General features: G+C 43.4%; 1 protein-coding gene across 2 annotated transcripts in view; it reads right to left on the minus strand.

The window, feature by feature from the left end:
- The window catches only part of TBC1D1 (TBC1 domain family member 1), a 194,750-nt gene that overhangs the window by 42,778 nt on the left and 135,674 nt on the right, over positions 1–16,298 (minus strand). For both annotated transcript variants that reach the window (XM_069744615.1, XM_069744616.1), the window contains exon 14: positions 11,167–11,325. In XM_069744615.1, the coding sequence (XP_069600716.1) occupies positions 11,167–11,325 (159 nt within the window). The remainder of the gene's footprint in view (positions 1–11,166; positions 11,326–16,298) is intronic.

Genomic DNA, 16,298 nt, shown 5'->3' on the forward strand with positions numbered 1-16,298 from the left:
AAGAAGGGGAAGGGCGTGGAATAGTGAAACATCAATATCTGACAAAATTTAAAAAAAATTACATAGTCAATATCTTTGTCACTCCGAACGTCTTTAAAAAAAAAAAAAAATAAGGCTATTCTATTTGATTGGGCTAAACCTCTATGACTTTAATGTCTCCGCCACCTCCCCAAATACATCCTGCATTATTCTTTGTTGTTTTCCTTCATGTAGAATGAACCTACAAGGAAAGAAAGGGTTTATTTTAATTCCGATATTTTGGTCCCATTGACTTGCATTGGGATCGGGTATCGGTATCGGCGATATCCGATATTTTTTGAATATCGGCCGATCCAATCCGATACTGAAACTTTCCGATATCGGAAGGTATCGCTCAACACTAATAGGGACCCATGATTTCAATGGCCAGTGGTCCGCAGTCATAGCAAGTGAGGTATTTACTACATGCAGGCGATATGATCATCACCTGTATGTAGCAGAGCCGATCGGGTTATGGCAGCTTCTAGTCTCCCATGGACACTATTGAAGCATGCCAAAAGTAAAAAAAAAAATATATATATTTTTTTTTAAGTTTAAATGACCCCACTTTCGCCCCATTCAAAATAAAAAAAATTAATCCATTAATCCAATCGTTTGACTGTAGTGAGAAAAAAAATTGAATCGGCAGAATTACTTTTTTTGGTTGCTGCAACATTACAATAAAATGAAATAACATGCAATCAAAAGAACGTATCTGCACCAAAATGGAATCAATAAAAACATCAGATGGGCATGCAAAAAAATAAGCCCTCACCCGGCCCCGGGTCCCAAAAAATGGAGACGCTACAGGTCCCGGAAAATGATTTTTTTTTTTTAATCAAACAAACTTTGGAATTTTTTTCATCTCTGAAATAAAAAAGAACCTAGACATGGTTAGTGTCCGTGAACTCATAATGACCTAGAAAATTATAATGGCTGGTCAGTTTTAGCATTTAGTGAACATGGTAAAAAAAAAAAAAAAAAATCCCCCCCCCAAAAAACGAATTGTGGAATTGAACTTTTTTGCAATTTCACCGCATTTGTAATTTTTTGTCCCCGTTTTCCAGTACATGATATGATAAAAATAAATGATTCCATTCAAAAGTACAACTTGTCCTGCAAAAAACAAGCCCTCACATGACCATATTGACGGGGGGAAAAAAAAAAAAAAAAAAAAAAAAAAGAGTTATGGCCGTGAGAAGAAGGGGAGCAAAATACCCCTGAACCTTAAGCGGCTAAGCCAGCTGCAGTACTACAGAACTGTAACATTCATTTTGCTTTTGACACTGTCAAACTCATTTTAATTAAGTCATTTATCCACAAGAGACAATATTAAATGACTAGTAAATATTTGTTGTGTGCCACAGTAAAATATTTAATTTGCATATTTAATTTCCCAGAGGAGAAATCTTACCCAGATCACAGTATTAAGCCTCTCACCGAGCTAAATCAGATCCCATACTTTGTACTGATGAGGGGCAACATCCCAAAACACTGACTGCAAATTTGGATACTGGTTTGGCTTTTATCCTATGTGGCAAGTCTCAAAGGGTTGACCTTTAGGGTATGTGCACACGTTTCAGATTTGCTGCGGATCCGCAGTGTTTTTCTGTGTAGAAACGCTGCAGATCCACAAGTGATTTACAGTACAATCTGCAGCGTTTCTGCACTCATTGACTTCCATTGTGTCAGGCCTATCCGCAGCAAACCCGCAGATGTAAAAAAAGATCTGCGTATTCCCTGCGGATGTGCCTGTGAGAAACGTTGCAGATCAGGAGGGCGGAGACAGTGTGTGGGTGGAGACTGTGCGGAGAAGATGTGCGTGTGCGGATCTGGCTGGGTGTGTGTGGCTGGGTGTGTGTGGCTGGGTGTAGGCAGGCATCGTCCGATGGGACTACTAGTCCCATCCGGCTATGCCTGCTACAGTGACAGCTAGCCGGATGATGGGACAGTATAGTCCCATCATCCGGCTACTGTGTTGAAGTGTAAAAAAAAAAATAAAAAAAAAAAATACACAACATACATAGAGATACAGTACATACTCACCACACAGCTAAGCCCCGAAGCCATCGATCATCTGTAAGAAATATAAAAAATAATAAATCAACAATATACCCCCTGATCCACAGTAATCCATGTAATGAGTGTCCCATGACGATCTCCAGTGGAGAGCTGTCACATCGGCAGATGCGACCACTCTCCAGGGGCTCCGGTGATACAATGACGGAAGGTATCCTTCCGCACTGTATCCCTCTGCCGCTGTGAGTACAGTATAGTTCATACGGTCACTTGCGACACATCTGCGTGGAAAAAATCTCACGCAGCAGTGCTGTAAAGTGAAAGCAATGAACTCATTGAACCCTCAGTGATAATACTGCAGGAGCCATTTTCTCCTGCCTGTCACTGGAGGCCTATAGAGCAGTGACCTCATCCGAAGTCACTGTTCTATAGGGGAGATCATCGTGGGACACTCGTTATTAATTGGACTACGGCGGAACACTGAGTATACGGTTGGTTTATTATTTTTTATTTTTTGCAGGTAATTGATTGTGGTTGTAAGTATGGTGAAATTAAGAATATTAAAATACTTTTTTTCTGGCTGTGTCTTTAACTCTTTCAGTACTATAGGATTAATAATGGTTAGGTGTCTTATTGACGCCTCTCCATTACTTACCGGGCTTAATATCACCTTAAAATCAAAAGGTGACATTAACCCCTTATTACGCACCTGTGTTTTCTGGCAAGAGAGGGAAGAATCTGCACAGAACATTCCACAGGCAAATCTGCAACATGTGCACATACCCTTAAGGTACCGTCACACAATGATATCGTTAACGATATCGTTGCTTTTTGTGACGTAGCAACGAAATCGTTATGCGTGATAGCGACCAACGATCAGGCCCCTGCTGGGAGATCGTTGGTCGCTGTGGAAAGTCCAGGACTTTATTTCATCGCTGGATCACCCGCTGACATCGCTGAATCGGCATGTGTGACACCGATTCAGCAATGTCTTCACTGGTAACCAGGGTAAACATTGGGTTACTAAGCGCAGGGCCGCGCTTAGTAACCCGATGTTTACCCTGGTTACCATTGTAAAAGTATTAAAAAAAAAACAAAAAAAACACTACATACTTAAATTTCTGTCACGTTCCTCAGCGTCAGCTTCCCTGCGTCCCCCAGTGTCAGCGCCGGCCGCCGTAAAGCAAAGCACAGCGGTGACGTCACCGCTCTGCTTTCCGGCCAGTGCGCTTACACAGTGCAGGGAAGCTGAGACCGGGGGACAGACACAGGAATGTAAGTATATAGTGTTTTTTTTTTTTTTACTTTTACAATGGTAACCAGGGTAAACATCGGGTTACTAAGCGCGGCCCTGCGCTTAGTAACCCGATGTTTACCCTGGCTACCTGGGGACTTCGGGATCGTTGGTCGCTGGAGAGCTGTCTGTGTGACAGCTCTCCAGCGGCCAAACAGCGACGCTGCAGCGATCGGCATCGTTGTCTAGATCGCTGCAGCGTCGCTTAATGTGACGGTACATTTAGGATTGCTACTTCCAATAGGTGGCACTAGAGTTCAAGTCCTCCTCTTCTCTGCAAATCAAATATGCAACTTGCCTCTTCAATGAGTAGCATGCATGTCACGGAAGTCTCCTCACTCTGATATGCCAGGCCTTGCTTGTCACTCTCCACATGGAGAAGCAGTACCCCTCAGATCACTGTAAAACTGTAACAATGGAAACGTGCAGCTTTTTTTTATTAATGTATGAGAGGTGGTGGTAGGGAAAAGAAACTGAGGGCAGGGTCTCCGGATCGATGCGTGAATGATTACCTGGAATTAAGCATGCTGGGACTTGCTCCTATAAGTGAAATCATTACTGCCTTGACACTTTGGAGGGAACTTGGAGACAGGAGTGAAGAGGCAGAGACTATTGTGGGCAGGCAATGTACCGGGGTGTATAGGACTGGAGGAATATGAGCATATACTCTGCTGCACTCCCCCATCCATCTCTGCACAGACGTGAAGCACAGAACTGGGAAGGGTTCTTGTAAAGGTAAATGAAGTGTGCTTACAGCAACCCTCTTCGTAAACACTACCCCACCCTGGAGTGAGTGTCAGGAATGCTGCGACAGTAATGCTGTTCCAATAGAAGGTTACATTTCCTCTTGCTGTTAGAAAGCCATGACATCTCAGCAATGGAAGCTGTGCAAAAATATATAATCAAAATTTATGTGAATCCCAACAAATGTGTGACCTTAAAGAGAGTCTGTCATCCCAAAAATCGTATCTGAGCTAAGCCCACCGGCATCAGGGGCTTATCTACCGCATTCTGTAATGCTGTACATATGCCCCCGATGTAACCTGAAAGATGAGAAATAAAGGCTAGATTATATTCACCCAGGGGCGGTCCGGGTCCGATGGGTGTCACGGTGCAGCGCCTCCTAGCTTCATTCGATGACGTTCTCTTCTTGTCTTCACGCCGTGGCTCCGGTGCAGGTGTACTTTGCCTGCCTTGATGAGGGCAGAGGAAAGTACTGCAGTGCGCAGGCGGAATGGTCAGAGAGGCCCAGCGCCTGCGCACTGCAGTACTTTGCTCTTCCCTCAACAGGGCAGACAAAGTACGCCTCTGCCGGAGCCGCAGCGTGAAGACAAGAAGAGGACGTCGTTGAATGAAGACAGGAGGCCCCGGTCCGGACCGCGACGCCCATCGGACCCGGACCGCCCCTGGGTGAGTATAATATATTTCTCATCTTTCAGGTTACATCGGGGCCTTATCTACAGCATTACAGAATGCTGTAGATAAGCCCCTGATGCCGGTAGGTAGCTCAGATATGATTTTTGGGGTGACAGATTCCCTTTACAGAGAATATCAGTGGTGATATGACTTCTGTTAAAGGTGGCAGAAAAAAAAATTCTCTCCTAGGTTGTTTCATCAGATCTAGATTGTGATTTTTTAGAACCTTGCTGTAAACATTACGTAAATTATGGTGCTCGTCATGTAGAAAAATACTTCACTCTTCATTTGTTTTTACATTTTTAATTTAAAAATTTTTTTTTGACAAAATCCAAGAGGGACATATGGACCCACAGAAATGCACACTACCCCTATTTATCAATAGTAAAGGCTTTTACAATTGTAGAGTTACTCCTTGTGGAGACCACCAATTTGCATAAAAAGCTTTATAGGCCAGGCAATGCTCCCGAAGGGAAAAAAAATAAAAAATGAAAACATGCAAAGCAGCTCCAAAAAAGACTGATGAATTGTGACAGTGTGCGATATGCATGCTATCAGTTCCCCGGTATTCCCCATGCTACTTGGTGGTCAGTTGACCACATGTATGATATTAGGCAGCACGGTAGCTCAGTGGTTTGCAATGCAGGGGTCCTGGGTTCAAATCCCACCAAGGACAACATCTGCTGTTTGTATGTTCTCGCCGTATTTGTGTGGGTTTCCTCAGAGTTCTCCAGGTTCATCCCATACTACAAAGACATACCGATATGTCAACCCCAATGGAGACAGTTACGGTACAATGATTGCTGTACAGCGCTGTTGAATGTGATTGCGCTATATAAGCAAAGCATAATTACAGTAATAACATAGTTGACATGTGGCTGCAAGTAAGCAAATCCGTCACAGTCACAGACTGCAGACTTATCACAGGATGAGTACACAGTATCCAACGTATGTAATGTGCGAATGACCCCGCTATGTCCACATAGCAGAGCAGGTGTAATGTGTGACACCACTATGACTACGTCTGTGGAGCAGTAGAGCAATGTGTGGCCCCATTCCATCCACTACAATACTACCAAGACATTAATTCACCGTCACTAGAGGTCGACAGACTCCCCCTTCTCTAGAGGAATGGTTTGTCGAGGTATCCCCGACCCACTGTATAGAAACACTAAACCCCAACACTAATAACCCAATAATTTCATTGGGAGGCCTTCCTCTCATCCCCTCTCTACCAAAGTATTCTAAAACAGTTCAAGTATAGTCCCTTATTATTCCCCATCTCATCAACAGTGTTTTACCACTTGCTTTACGCATAAATATTTTAACTTCTACTTCACATTGTGAATTGTCCCCATGTTCAATCCTATTTCCGGCTCATTCAAATCTCTCCTATTCCTTGGCTTCAGCACTCTCCCCGTCCAAATCATTTGTTCCCCCCCTTCTATCTCTCCTTCTCAAAAGCAAATACCGTACATTATTTTGCCATATGTGACTTTGAAGAATCTGAGGTATAATTTTATGTTAATCATTTGTATCCTATCTGGCATGGGATTATAAAACCCCATTCCCATGTGCAGCTGTAACAGGACACCTAGCTCAGCAGAGGGGGTGTCAAGCCTCAAAAGGCTGTGAGTGGCAGATCTCACACCTTGAGCCAGATAAGCTCAGAACAAAGGCTTGCTTGCAAAATTGATACCATGTGGTATAACTGCTTTGTTGAGTCAGCTAGGATTTCAGAAGGATAATATGGACTTATCATACATCCTGGTCACACACTGGTTACCTTTTCGAGATCTGTGACTGAATACATTTCAGGCCTGATCCATTCTAACACCACAGAGTGGGGAGATATATAGAATAGTTAGAAGGAGCAAGGTAGCAAAGCGGTGGTTGATCTCAACGTGTGCCAGGAGCCCAGCCTCCCTGGGGCCACCCATTAAAAAGTTATGACCCATCTTTGGCTTTGGAATTTTTATCTGCTAGATGGAGGGGATTTAGGTTCAGCTCAGAGGGCAGGAGGGGATTGACCCAAAGGGGATAAGGGCTAGTGTAAGGCCATCTTGCCTGTCTCTCTTATGTATGCAACTCACTTCGAAATTGGGGGCCATGTCGAGAAATGTGCTGTGAAATACCCAGGAACCAACTGGCAGCCCATGCTCCCTGTCGCCCAGCACACACATAGTCGAACTTCAACCTGGAAATTGACATGATCCATCTTCTTATATCTTTTGTCCTACCACTGTTTGCATTTGCATATTTGATCATTGTATATGTATAACCATTGTGTATTGTCTAATGTGCCCTTAAAGCGATTAAATATATAATTTAAACTCTGGCTGCTGTTAACTAGATCCCCAAAATCAAACGTCAGTTTTGCGACTTAACAGGATTATATTGGCCCAGAAACCATCCCCGGTAGCATGGAAAGTTAACTGACCAGGCTTATATCAATGAGGATAGTGAAAGGTGATAGTGAAAGGGGCCTCAGCGCCCGTCAGGCTTGTGAGCGAGTGTGGTGCCATATCAATGACTGGGTGTCCCACATCCTCTCTCTCCCCGTGCCTCTCTGGGCCCATGTGGACAAGAGAGGTCTGTCTAAAACTGTACCAAGCTGACCTTGCATATGCCCCTGAGGGGGTGCGGAACGTCACGTTGGTGAAAGCAGGGAAACCCCATTACGTGATCCTCCTGATGTAATAGTGACGTCAGATGGGTTGGCGAGACGAGAGTTCAGCATAGTGACAAAGTTTGTTGTGATTATAAAAAGTATTACATGGTAACTTGACAAATAGAAAAATGATTTACCATAAGTAAGTTGCCTAAGTGAATTCATTTTAAGAAAGGTTCATTTTTAGTCCACAACATCTCCATTAAAACCAGGCTCTAGTAAGAAGTTGCCCCAGTCAGCAGAAACACTCCAGAGGCAAGAGGGTATTTTTTCTGCGTTCGTTCACAAAACCACCATTTGAGGGTATGTTTCCACGGTCAGGATTGCATCAGGATTTGCTCAGGATTTGATGCAGGTAATATCTGCACCAAATCTGCACCTGAGGTCACTGGCAGGTCACCTGCGTTCTTGATGCGGATTTGTGTGTTTTTTGTAAGCTCAATAAAGATACACAAAAAAAGAAAGCATGGTGATGTCATTTCTTGTCCAACCTCTTCATTTACATACTCCATTTAAGAATAATGTTTACACACACAGACAGATGATAGATAACAGATAGATGATAGATTAGTGATAGATATGGGATAGATAGATAATAGATATCTAGCTATCGATATATCTAGATATACAGATATACTAAACATCGGGCTTGGTATTATCTATCTTCTATCTTTCTACTATATAATTGTCTAAGGGTCACATCCGTCTTGCTGTCTGTCCTGTCTGTCTGTCACGGAAATCCCAGGTCGCGGCAAAACAGCCACGACCAATCAGCAACGGGCACAGTCCAGCGGCAAAATGGCCGCCCCATACTCCCCTCCAGTCAGCGCTCACACAGGGTTAATGGCAGCGTTAACGGACTGCGTTATGCCGCGGTGTAACGCACTCCGTTAATGCTGCTATTAACCCTGTGTGACCAACTTTTTACTATTGATGCTGCCTATGCAGCATCAATAGTAAAAAGATCTCATGTTAAAAAATAAAAAATTATATACTCACCTTCCGGATCCAGCCCAGGCCTTTCCCGCTCCTTGCGACGCTCCGGTGACCGGTCCATGCATTGCGGTCTCGCGAGTTGATGACGTAGCGGTCTCGCGAGACCGCTACGTCATCATCTCGCGAGACCGCAATGCACTCTTGGTACCGGAGCATCGCGAGGAGCATTGATAAATGCCTCGGCTGGATCCGGGGGCCGACAGAGGGTGAGTATATAACTATTTTTTATTTTAATCCTTTTTTTAACAGAGATATGGTGCCCACATTGCTATATACTACGTGGCCTGTGTTAGAAACTACGTGGGCGGGCAATATACTACGTGGGCGGGCAATATACTACGTGGGCGGGCAATATACTACGTGGGCGGGCAATATACTACGTGGGCTGTGTTATACGCTACTTGGCTGTGCTATATTTCTCTGCTGTATCTGTGCATCATGAATCGTGGTATGTGTTAAAGAGGGGGGCCCACAGACTTTCGCCCGGGGCCCTCAAAAACCTGGAGCTGGCCCTGGCTTCACTGATTGGTCATGCCCGGCCGTGAACAATCAGCGACAGTCGCAGTCCGCCCGCGAATTGGTGTGGAATTTGAACCACGCTTCGCTAATTGGTCACGCCCAGCCACTCGAATCCTGTGTATAAATTGCATTATTCTGAAAACTTCATAAATAAACTACATACATATTCTAGAATACCCAATGTGTTAGAATCGGGCCACCATCTAGTATATATAAAATCGTCTAAGGGTCTGTTTGTCTGTAACGGAAATCCCACGTCGCTGATTGGTCGCGGGCAGCTGGTGCAACCAATCAGTGACAGGCGTAGTCCGGCCGCGAATTGGCATGGGATTTAAGCCACGCTTCGCTGATTGGTCACGCCCAATCTAAACTGATCAAGACCCGTGGAAGCGCGGCAGCGCAAAACGGCCGTCTTGTGGAATCACGTTTTTTTCCCTGACTTTTCCTGCCGATTGACTACATGTCACAATTAAGAAGTGGATTTTAGCAGATGGTGAGTGCTCGCATTTTCTATAAGACTGTTGCACTTCATGTTTTGATTTTTTTCATTGTGAGCACCCGATATCTGCATGGGCATTTACGCATTATGAGGACATAGAAAGTGTGTGCAGGTGATAAAAACCAGCTGTTGGTGCGGCTTCTTGTTCTTTTTCTTTTTCTTAGTCTAAACTTTGTGTTTGCTTGTTCTAACCAGTCAAATGCATAGCAATGCAGCAGTCCCAGTGATCTCTGAGAAAAAAAGAGAGCTGACCCCGACTAAGTCTGAGCAAAACCCAAGATATGGTGCATCCCCCTTATAACCCGACAACCTCTAAAAAAAAAAAATTGGAAAGTAATGGAGTTAGCCTTTACAATTTTGGGAAGAGTTAGGTACTATTACATAGGGAGTGTATAGTTGGTTTCTAGCCCCGAAAAAGACTTGCCTAACCAAAATAATGGGAGGAGTCCCCAGACACTCAAACCTAGTAACTAAGCAAACCATTGCCTAGGCTTGAAATAAAGCCAAGACTAGATTTTTCAGATTTGAAGAAGCAACTCACCTGGAACATGACCAACAGAGGAAAAAAAAAAAAAAAAAACTTAATCCTGTTGACTGACAAAATTAATATGTTTGAGATGGTCAGGGCTCCTAGGGCAGAGTATACCTCAGATATGACTATTGGATGTCAGGCGGTCTAACTCACCATAATAATCCTTTCTAGGAGTGATCCCTTCCCAGCGGTCTCTCAAGGCCTTCTCTATCAACATTACACCCCATTGTCCAGCAATCTATCCGTTTTATATGTTAAATGGATGTCCTTGGTGGAATCTCAACTGCTGGGGTGATCCACTAGTTAGGATTAAATCTAGTCTTTGAAAGGGGCCTCACTCATCATTTCATATTTAGCCGTTGTTTGCTTGGCCCGCTAACTCAGAATGTTATCTCCCATTGTTTATACCAAGCTTTGGGCGTAATAAATTTTGCACAGATATGTAATGCTCTACACTTGTCTCATTTCGCCAGGTTACTTTTCGTAATGTGCAACAATGAACTTTACACAGTTAAAAAAAAAAAAAAAAAAAAAAAAGAAAAATGGAATAATCCCCAGGTGTGAAAATATCTGCAGTCTTGTAATATTTGTCTTAGTGCACCTCATATTACGGCCATTTTTACAAGAAAGATAAATTTAAAAAAGGCATCTATCAAACATTGAGAACAAGTAAGAAGTTATTAACCCCATAGGACACTCCATTAAGCCTCGCTTCTGTCTAATTCATGTTATTAATTCTTGGAACCTAACAGGAAACCAAGCATTAAGAGCTGACCTTATAAACACTCACAAATATTGCTGCATTTTGCCCATTTTTGAGGATTTTGGTCCATAGTGACATGAAAAGCTATAATGTGTTCAAATGGTCATAGAACGGCAAGAGTAGAAAAAGGAAAAAAACATTTGGGGGCTGTCTAAGTGATGGAAACCCAAAGAGAACCTCCAGTGGAGGCTCAGGGTGCATTCCAAAATTAAGCATTACCTACACGCAAAGATGGATTTCAGTCTCAGCCGTTCTAGTGCTGTGATGGGTATAACTGAATACATGGTGGCTGGGATTAGTACCCTTTAGCCCAGGTTGCTTGTTTTTGCCCACCTTTAGCTGCCACATAGAGACAAGCATTCATGAATAACTGGGATGGAAATATATTTTTTATGGAAAAATAAAATGACCAAAAAACAAACAAACAGAAAAAACTTACCCAGGTCAATAAGAATTGCGTGTTGTTGAGTGGTCAGCTGCTTTAACAGCTCTTTATAGGGAACATCTTTTATGGGGCTTCTGCTGGGCATCTGGTGTCTCAACAGATACTGTTCAGCTAAAAACTTCCAGATTTCTCCTCGATGATAGCGAGGGACTCCTGATAATAGATCGAAGGCATTTAAAAGCTGTTGTAATAGTAACATAATAAATAGTTCCTCACACTGAAGCTTAAAAGGGCTCGTACCAAGTTTGTATGAATAGGCAATATCTTACCAACACAGAAAAATGAATTATCTATAGCTATGTCGGTGTGCACTCTACCTCCGGTAGTAATTTAGCCTTTGATGCATTGGTGGGCACACCTATGCTCCATTCCGAAAGGACCTGTCCCTTGGATCAGTGAAGGCCCCAATGGTCAGAACCACAGCTATAATATGGATAGGTTAAAAAAAAAAAAAAAAAAAAAACACACACACACACTTTAAAAGAGGTTTGCCCATATGGTCATAGTGGAGCCAAATAATCCATATTTTTACCGGCTCCACAGGAAGTTATGGTATTGTGGTCATTACAATAATGCTAAAACACGGCCAACTGACCTGGGCCATACAATAAACCAGTATGAGCAAGAGCTAGTAGTCAGGGAGGACAGCATGATTTCAATTAAAGTTCATTATATTGCAATTCATTTAAAGGGAACCTGTCACCCCCAAAATCGAAGGTGAGCTAAGCCCACTGGCATCAGGGGCTTATCTACAGCATTCTGGAATGCTGTAAAAAAAGCCCCCGATGTATCCTGAAAGATGAGAAAAAGAAGTTAGATTATACTCACCCAGGGAAAGGTTCCCTTTATAAAAAAGAAAAAAAAAAAAAAAAAAACACCACAGAAAACCTAAAAAGAAAACCCACACACCTTAATTTATTGGTACTAGAACTCAAACCACTTAATTCCTCATCTCTTCCTACACCATCAATGAGTTATACTTACCATTTAAAGGGCCCTTCCACTAATAGAACAACCTCTTCCTCATTTAAAATAATCCCTCAAGTAAAACACCTTACACTCACCTTCGGTGCTCAGCGATGTTGGCGCCAGGTGTTTTTTAGGGCTTGCATGATGACGTTACGTCATGCAAGTATTGCAGCAAATCAGTGTCCGCTCATTGGCAGATTTATTTTAATTGCTTCCAGACGTCCGTTTCATCCAAAGTTTAGTATTAGTGAAGAGGTCCAATATCGGCTGCAGTCCTCACATGGCATACCGACACACGAGCCTCAGCCACGATGTCACTGGAATGGCACCAGCGGCTAGTATGAGGCGTTTTTATTCTATATGAGGGAATATTGTATTTGAGAACAAGTTGTCCGAGTAGTGGTCAACCCCTTTACCCCCTTAATGACCAAAGCTTTTTTCGGTTTTGAGTTTTCATTTTTCGCTCCCCTCCTTCCCAGAGCCATAACTTTTTTATTTTTCCATCAATATGGCCATGTGAGGGCTTATTTTTTGCGGGAGGAGTTGTACTTTTAAACGACACCATTGGTTTTACCATGTCGTGTACTACAGAGTTCCAAGTGCGGTGAAATTGAAAAAAAAAAAAAAAATGCAATCCCACGCTTTTTTGCTAGGTTCACTAAATGCTAAAACTGACCTGCCACTATCATTCTCCAGGTCATTATAAGTTCATTGACACCAAACATGTCTAGGTTATTTTTTTTATCTAAGCAGAGAAAAAAAAAAAATTCCAAACTTTGCTTAAAAAAAAAAAAAAAACACACACACACAAAATTGCGCAATTTTCCAATACCCATAGCGTCTCCATTTTTTGTGATCTCTGGTTGAGTGAGGGCTTATTTTTTGCCCGCTGTGCTGACATTTTTAATTATACCATTTCAGTGCAGATGCATTCTTTTGTTGGCCCATTATTGCATTTTAAAGCAATGTTGTGGCGACCCCCCCAAAAAAAAAAAAAATGCTCAGATCGCCCCTATGTAGCAAAATTACTGCATTGGTAAGAGCACCGACCACTGGGTGGCACTCATAGCAATCTGGTATGAACAACCATAGAGGTCTGCTGGAGACCTCTAGTTGTTATGCCGACACACCGATGACCCCCGATCACGTGACTGGGGTCAGCGGTCTCCACATATTCAGCCGGATGGCCGGAGGCGCTTGATAAATGCCTCTGTCAGTTTGACAGTGGTATTTAACTACTTAATAGGCGTGGGTGGATCGCTATTCCACCTGTGCGTATTGCGGGCACATGTCAGCTCTTCAAAACAGCTGACATGTCCCAGCTTTGATGCGGGCTCACCGCCGGAGCCCACATCAAAGCGGGGGTTCTGCCATCGGACGTACTATTCCATCCGATGGCAGAAAGGGGTTAACGTACAAACTTAAGAAGTTATGGAAAAAAATCCTAAAAAACAAGACTAAATTGAAGCGGTACATTTTCTGAACACATTACATGTACCCGCTCAAACATAGTAGGAGGCAACTTGTCACTTGGATATGACACACTAATATGCCTCCACCAAGTTACAACACAGCCTTTTGATGAAGGAACACTAACACTGATTATATACACACACACACACACACACACATATAGTAGTTACTTACCGATAACGGTATTTCTCTGATCCCATGACGGCACCACGGAGAGAGGGATCCGCCCTCAGGCACAGGAAACCTACAGGTGAAAAAGGCGGTACCTCTCTCCCACATCAGTTGGATTACAGAGGCTTAACAGAACTTCAGCTGTAATTTTAATTTTAGGCTTATCAGAGGCACCGCTTGACTAAATATTAATAACTAAACTTAGTGTGCCCGCCCACACGTGAAGTGAGGGAATATTCGGGTGCCGTCATGAGATCAGAGAAATACCGTTATCGGTAAGTAACTACGATATTCTCTTACCCCCTTGACAGCACCACTGTTATGATAGGCAATTCAGTAACACAATGTACATAGCGATCAGAGCACATACAGTGATCTGACAATAACCCAAAATAATAGAACGAGCTCTGAGACGTGGAAACTCTGTAGACCGCAATTCCTGATCCTCTCCAAACACAACTAGAGGCAGCTGTGGATTGCGCCTAAGGCTCCCTATGCAACTCGGCACAGCCTGAGAAACTAACTAGCCTGAAGATAGAAAAATAAGCCTACCTTGCCTCAGAGAAATACCCCAAAGGAAAAGGCAGCCCCCCACATATAATGACTGAGTAAGATGAAAAGACAAACGTAGGGATGAAATAGATTCAGCAAAGTGAGGCCCGATATTCTAGACAGAACGAGGATAGGAAAGATAACTTTGTGGTCTACACCAAACCCTAAAGAAAACCACGCAAAGGGGGCAAAAAGACCCTCCGTACCGAACTAACGGCACGGAGGTACACCCTTTGCGTCCCAGAGCTTCCAGCAAAACAAATAGACAAGCTGGACAGAAAAAATAGCAACAAATAGCAAAGAAGCACTTAGCTATGCAGAGCAGCAGGCCACAGGAATGATCCAGAGAAACACAAGTCCAACACTGGAACATTGACAAGAAGCATGGATCAAAGCATCAGGTGGAGTTAAGTAGAGAAGCAGCTAACGACCTCACCAGATCACCTGAGGGAGGAAACTCAGAAGCTGCAGTACCACTTTCCTCCACAAACGGAAGCTCCCAGAGAGAATCAGCCGAAGTACCACTTGTGACCACAGGAGTGAACTCTGCCACAGAATTCACAACACACCACGTAGAGAATTTCATAGAATGTATATTAGGGGGGGACCACTTCCTCCAGGACCCTTCTGCCAAAAGTGAGGTCTGAAGAAGAAGCCAGGTCTAGTTGGTAGTGTTTAAAAAATGTAGAGGGAGAAGACCAAGTGGCTGCTCTACATATCTGCTCAGTTGATGCTCCCGCTCGCTCTGCCCAGGAGCTTGCCACCGATCTGGTTGAATGAGCTTTGACTCCCTCTGGAATGGCTTAATTACACGAAGAATATGACAGGATGATGGCATCCCTTACCCATCTCGCCATGTGGCCTTCGATGCTTTATGCCCTTTGTTTGGACCCTGAAAGCACACAATCAGACCTATCCCTCCTACATTCTCTCGTGGCTGCTAGATATTGGATTAAGTATCTTTTAACATCTAGTGTGTGTAGGAGTTCTTCCTTTCTATATCTGGGGTTTAGACAGAAAGAGGGTACAGAGATCGATCTCCTGAGATCTATGAAACCGTGACGCCACTTTAGGAAGGTAGGATGGGTCGGTCCTAAGGACTCGTCTATCATCTAATATCTGGGTGAGAGGCGGGTATGCTGATAGAGCCTGCATATCACCAATTCTGCAAGCCGACGTTAGCGCTACAAGATGAGAGGTTTTGAGGGATATTATTTTTAAAGAAGCTTTTGACAAAGGTTGAAAAGGTGCTTTAGTCAGTGCAGAAACTAAAGTACTAAGTTTAGATCCCAGGGAGGTGTAGTGTGGTGGACAACTGGTCTAGATCTATTTGAGGCCTTAATAAACCTTTTTATCCAGCGATTCCCCGCTAAGTCGCAATTGTTAAGGGCGCCTAGCGCTGCCATTTGAACTTTAAGAGTGTTTGTTGCTAAGCCTTTTTCCAACCCCTTTTGAAGGAACTCTAGCACTTTCTGAATTGGGATCTCCCCCGATAAACTGGCACCCGAAACTGACAAAAATCTCCTCCAGACCTTCCCATATGCTCTAGTAGTTACTGGTTTTCTACTTAACAAGAGAGTTGAAGCTAAGTTTGAAGAAAATCCTCTCTTGGTTAAAAGTTTCCTTTCAAATTCCAGGCAGTCATATGCAAGCTTTTCACTTGCAGATGGTTTACCGGACCCTGACACAAAAAGTTCCGGATATCTGGGAGAACCCAAAGGTCTGTTATAGACATCAACCGCAGCCACAGAAACCATGCTCTTTTCAGCCAAAAGGGAGCCATCATGATTACCCTTGCTCTGTCCTCCCGAATCTTCCTCACTACCAAGGGAATTAGTGCTATTGGGGGAAAGGCATAGGCTAGCTGAAAGTCCCAGGGAATTAAAAAGGCGTCTAGGGTTACTGGACTCCCCCGTGGGTCGATCGAACAGAAGGCATGTGTCTTCCGGTTTAGACTATTT

Source organism: Ranitomeya imitator, chromosome 1 (genome assembly GCF_032444005.1).
Source record: "Ranitomeya imitator isolate aRanImi1 chromosome 1, aRanImi1.pri, whole genome shotgun sequence".
In the NCBI taxonomy this organism is placed as follows: domain Eukaryota; kingdom Metazoa; phylum Chordata; class Amphibia; order Anura; family Dendrobatidae; genus Ranitomeya; species Ranitomeya imitator.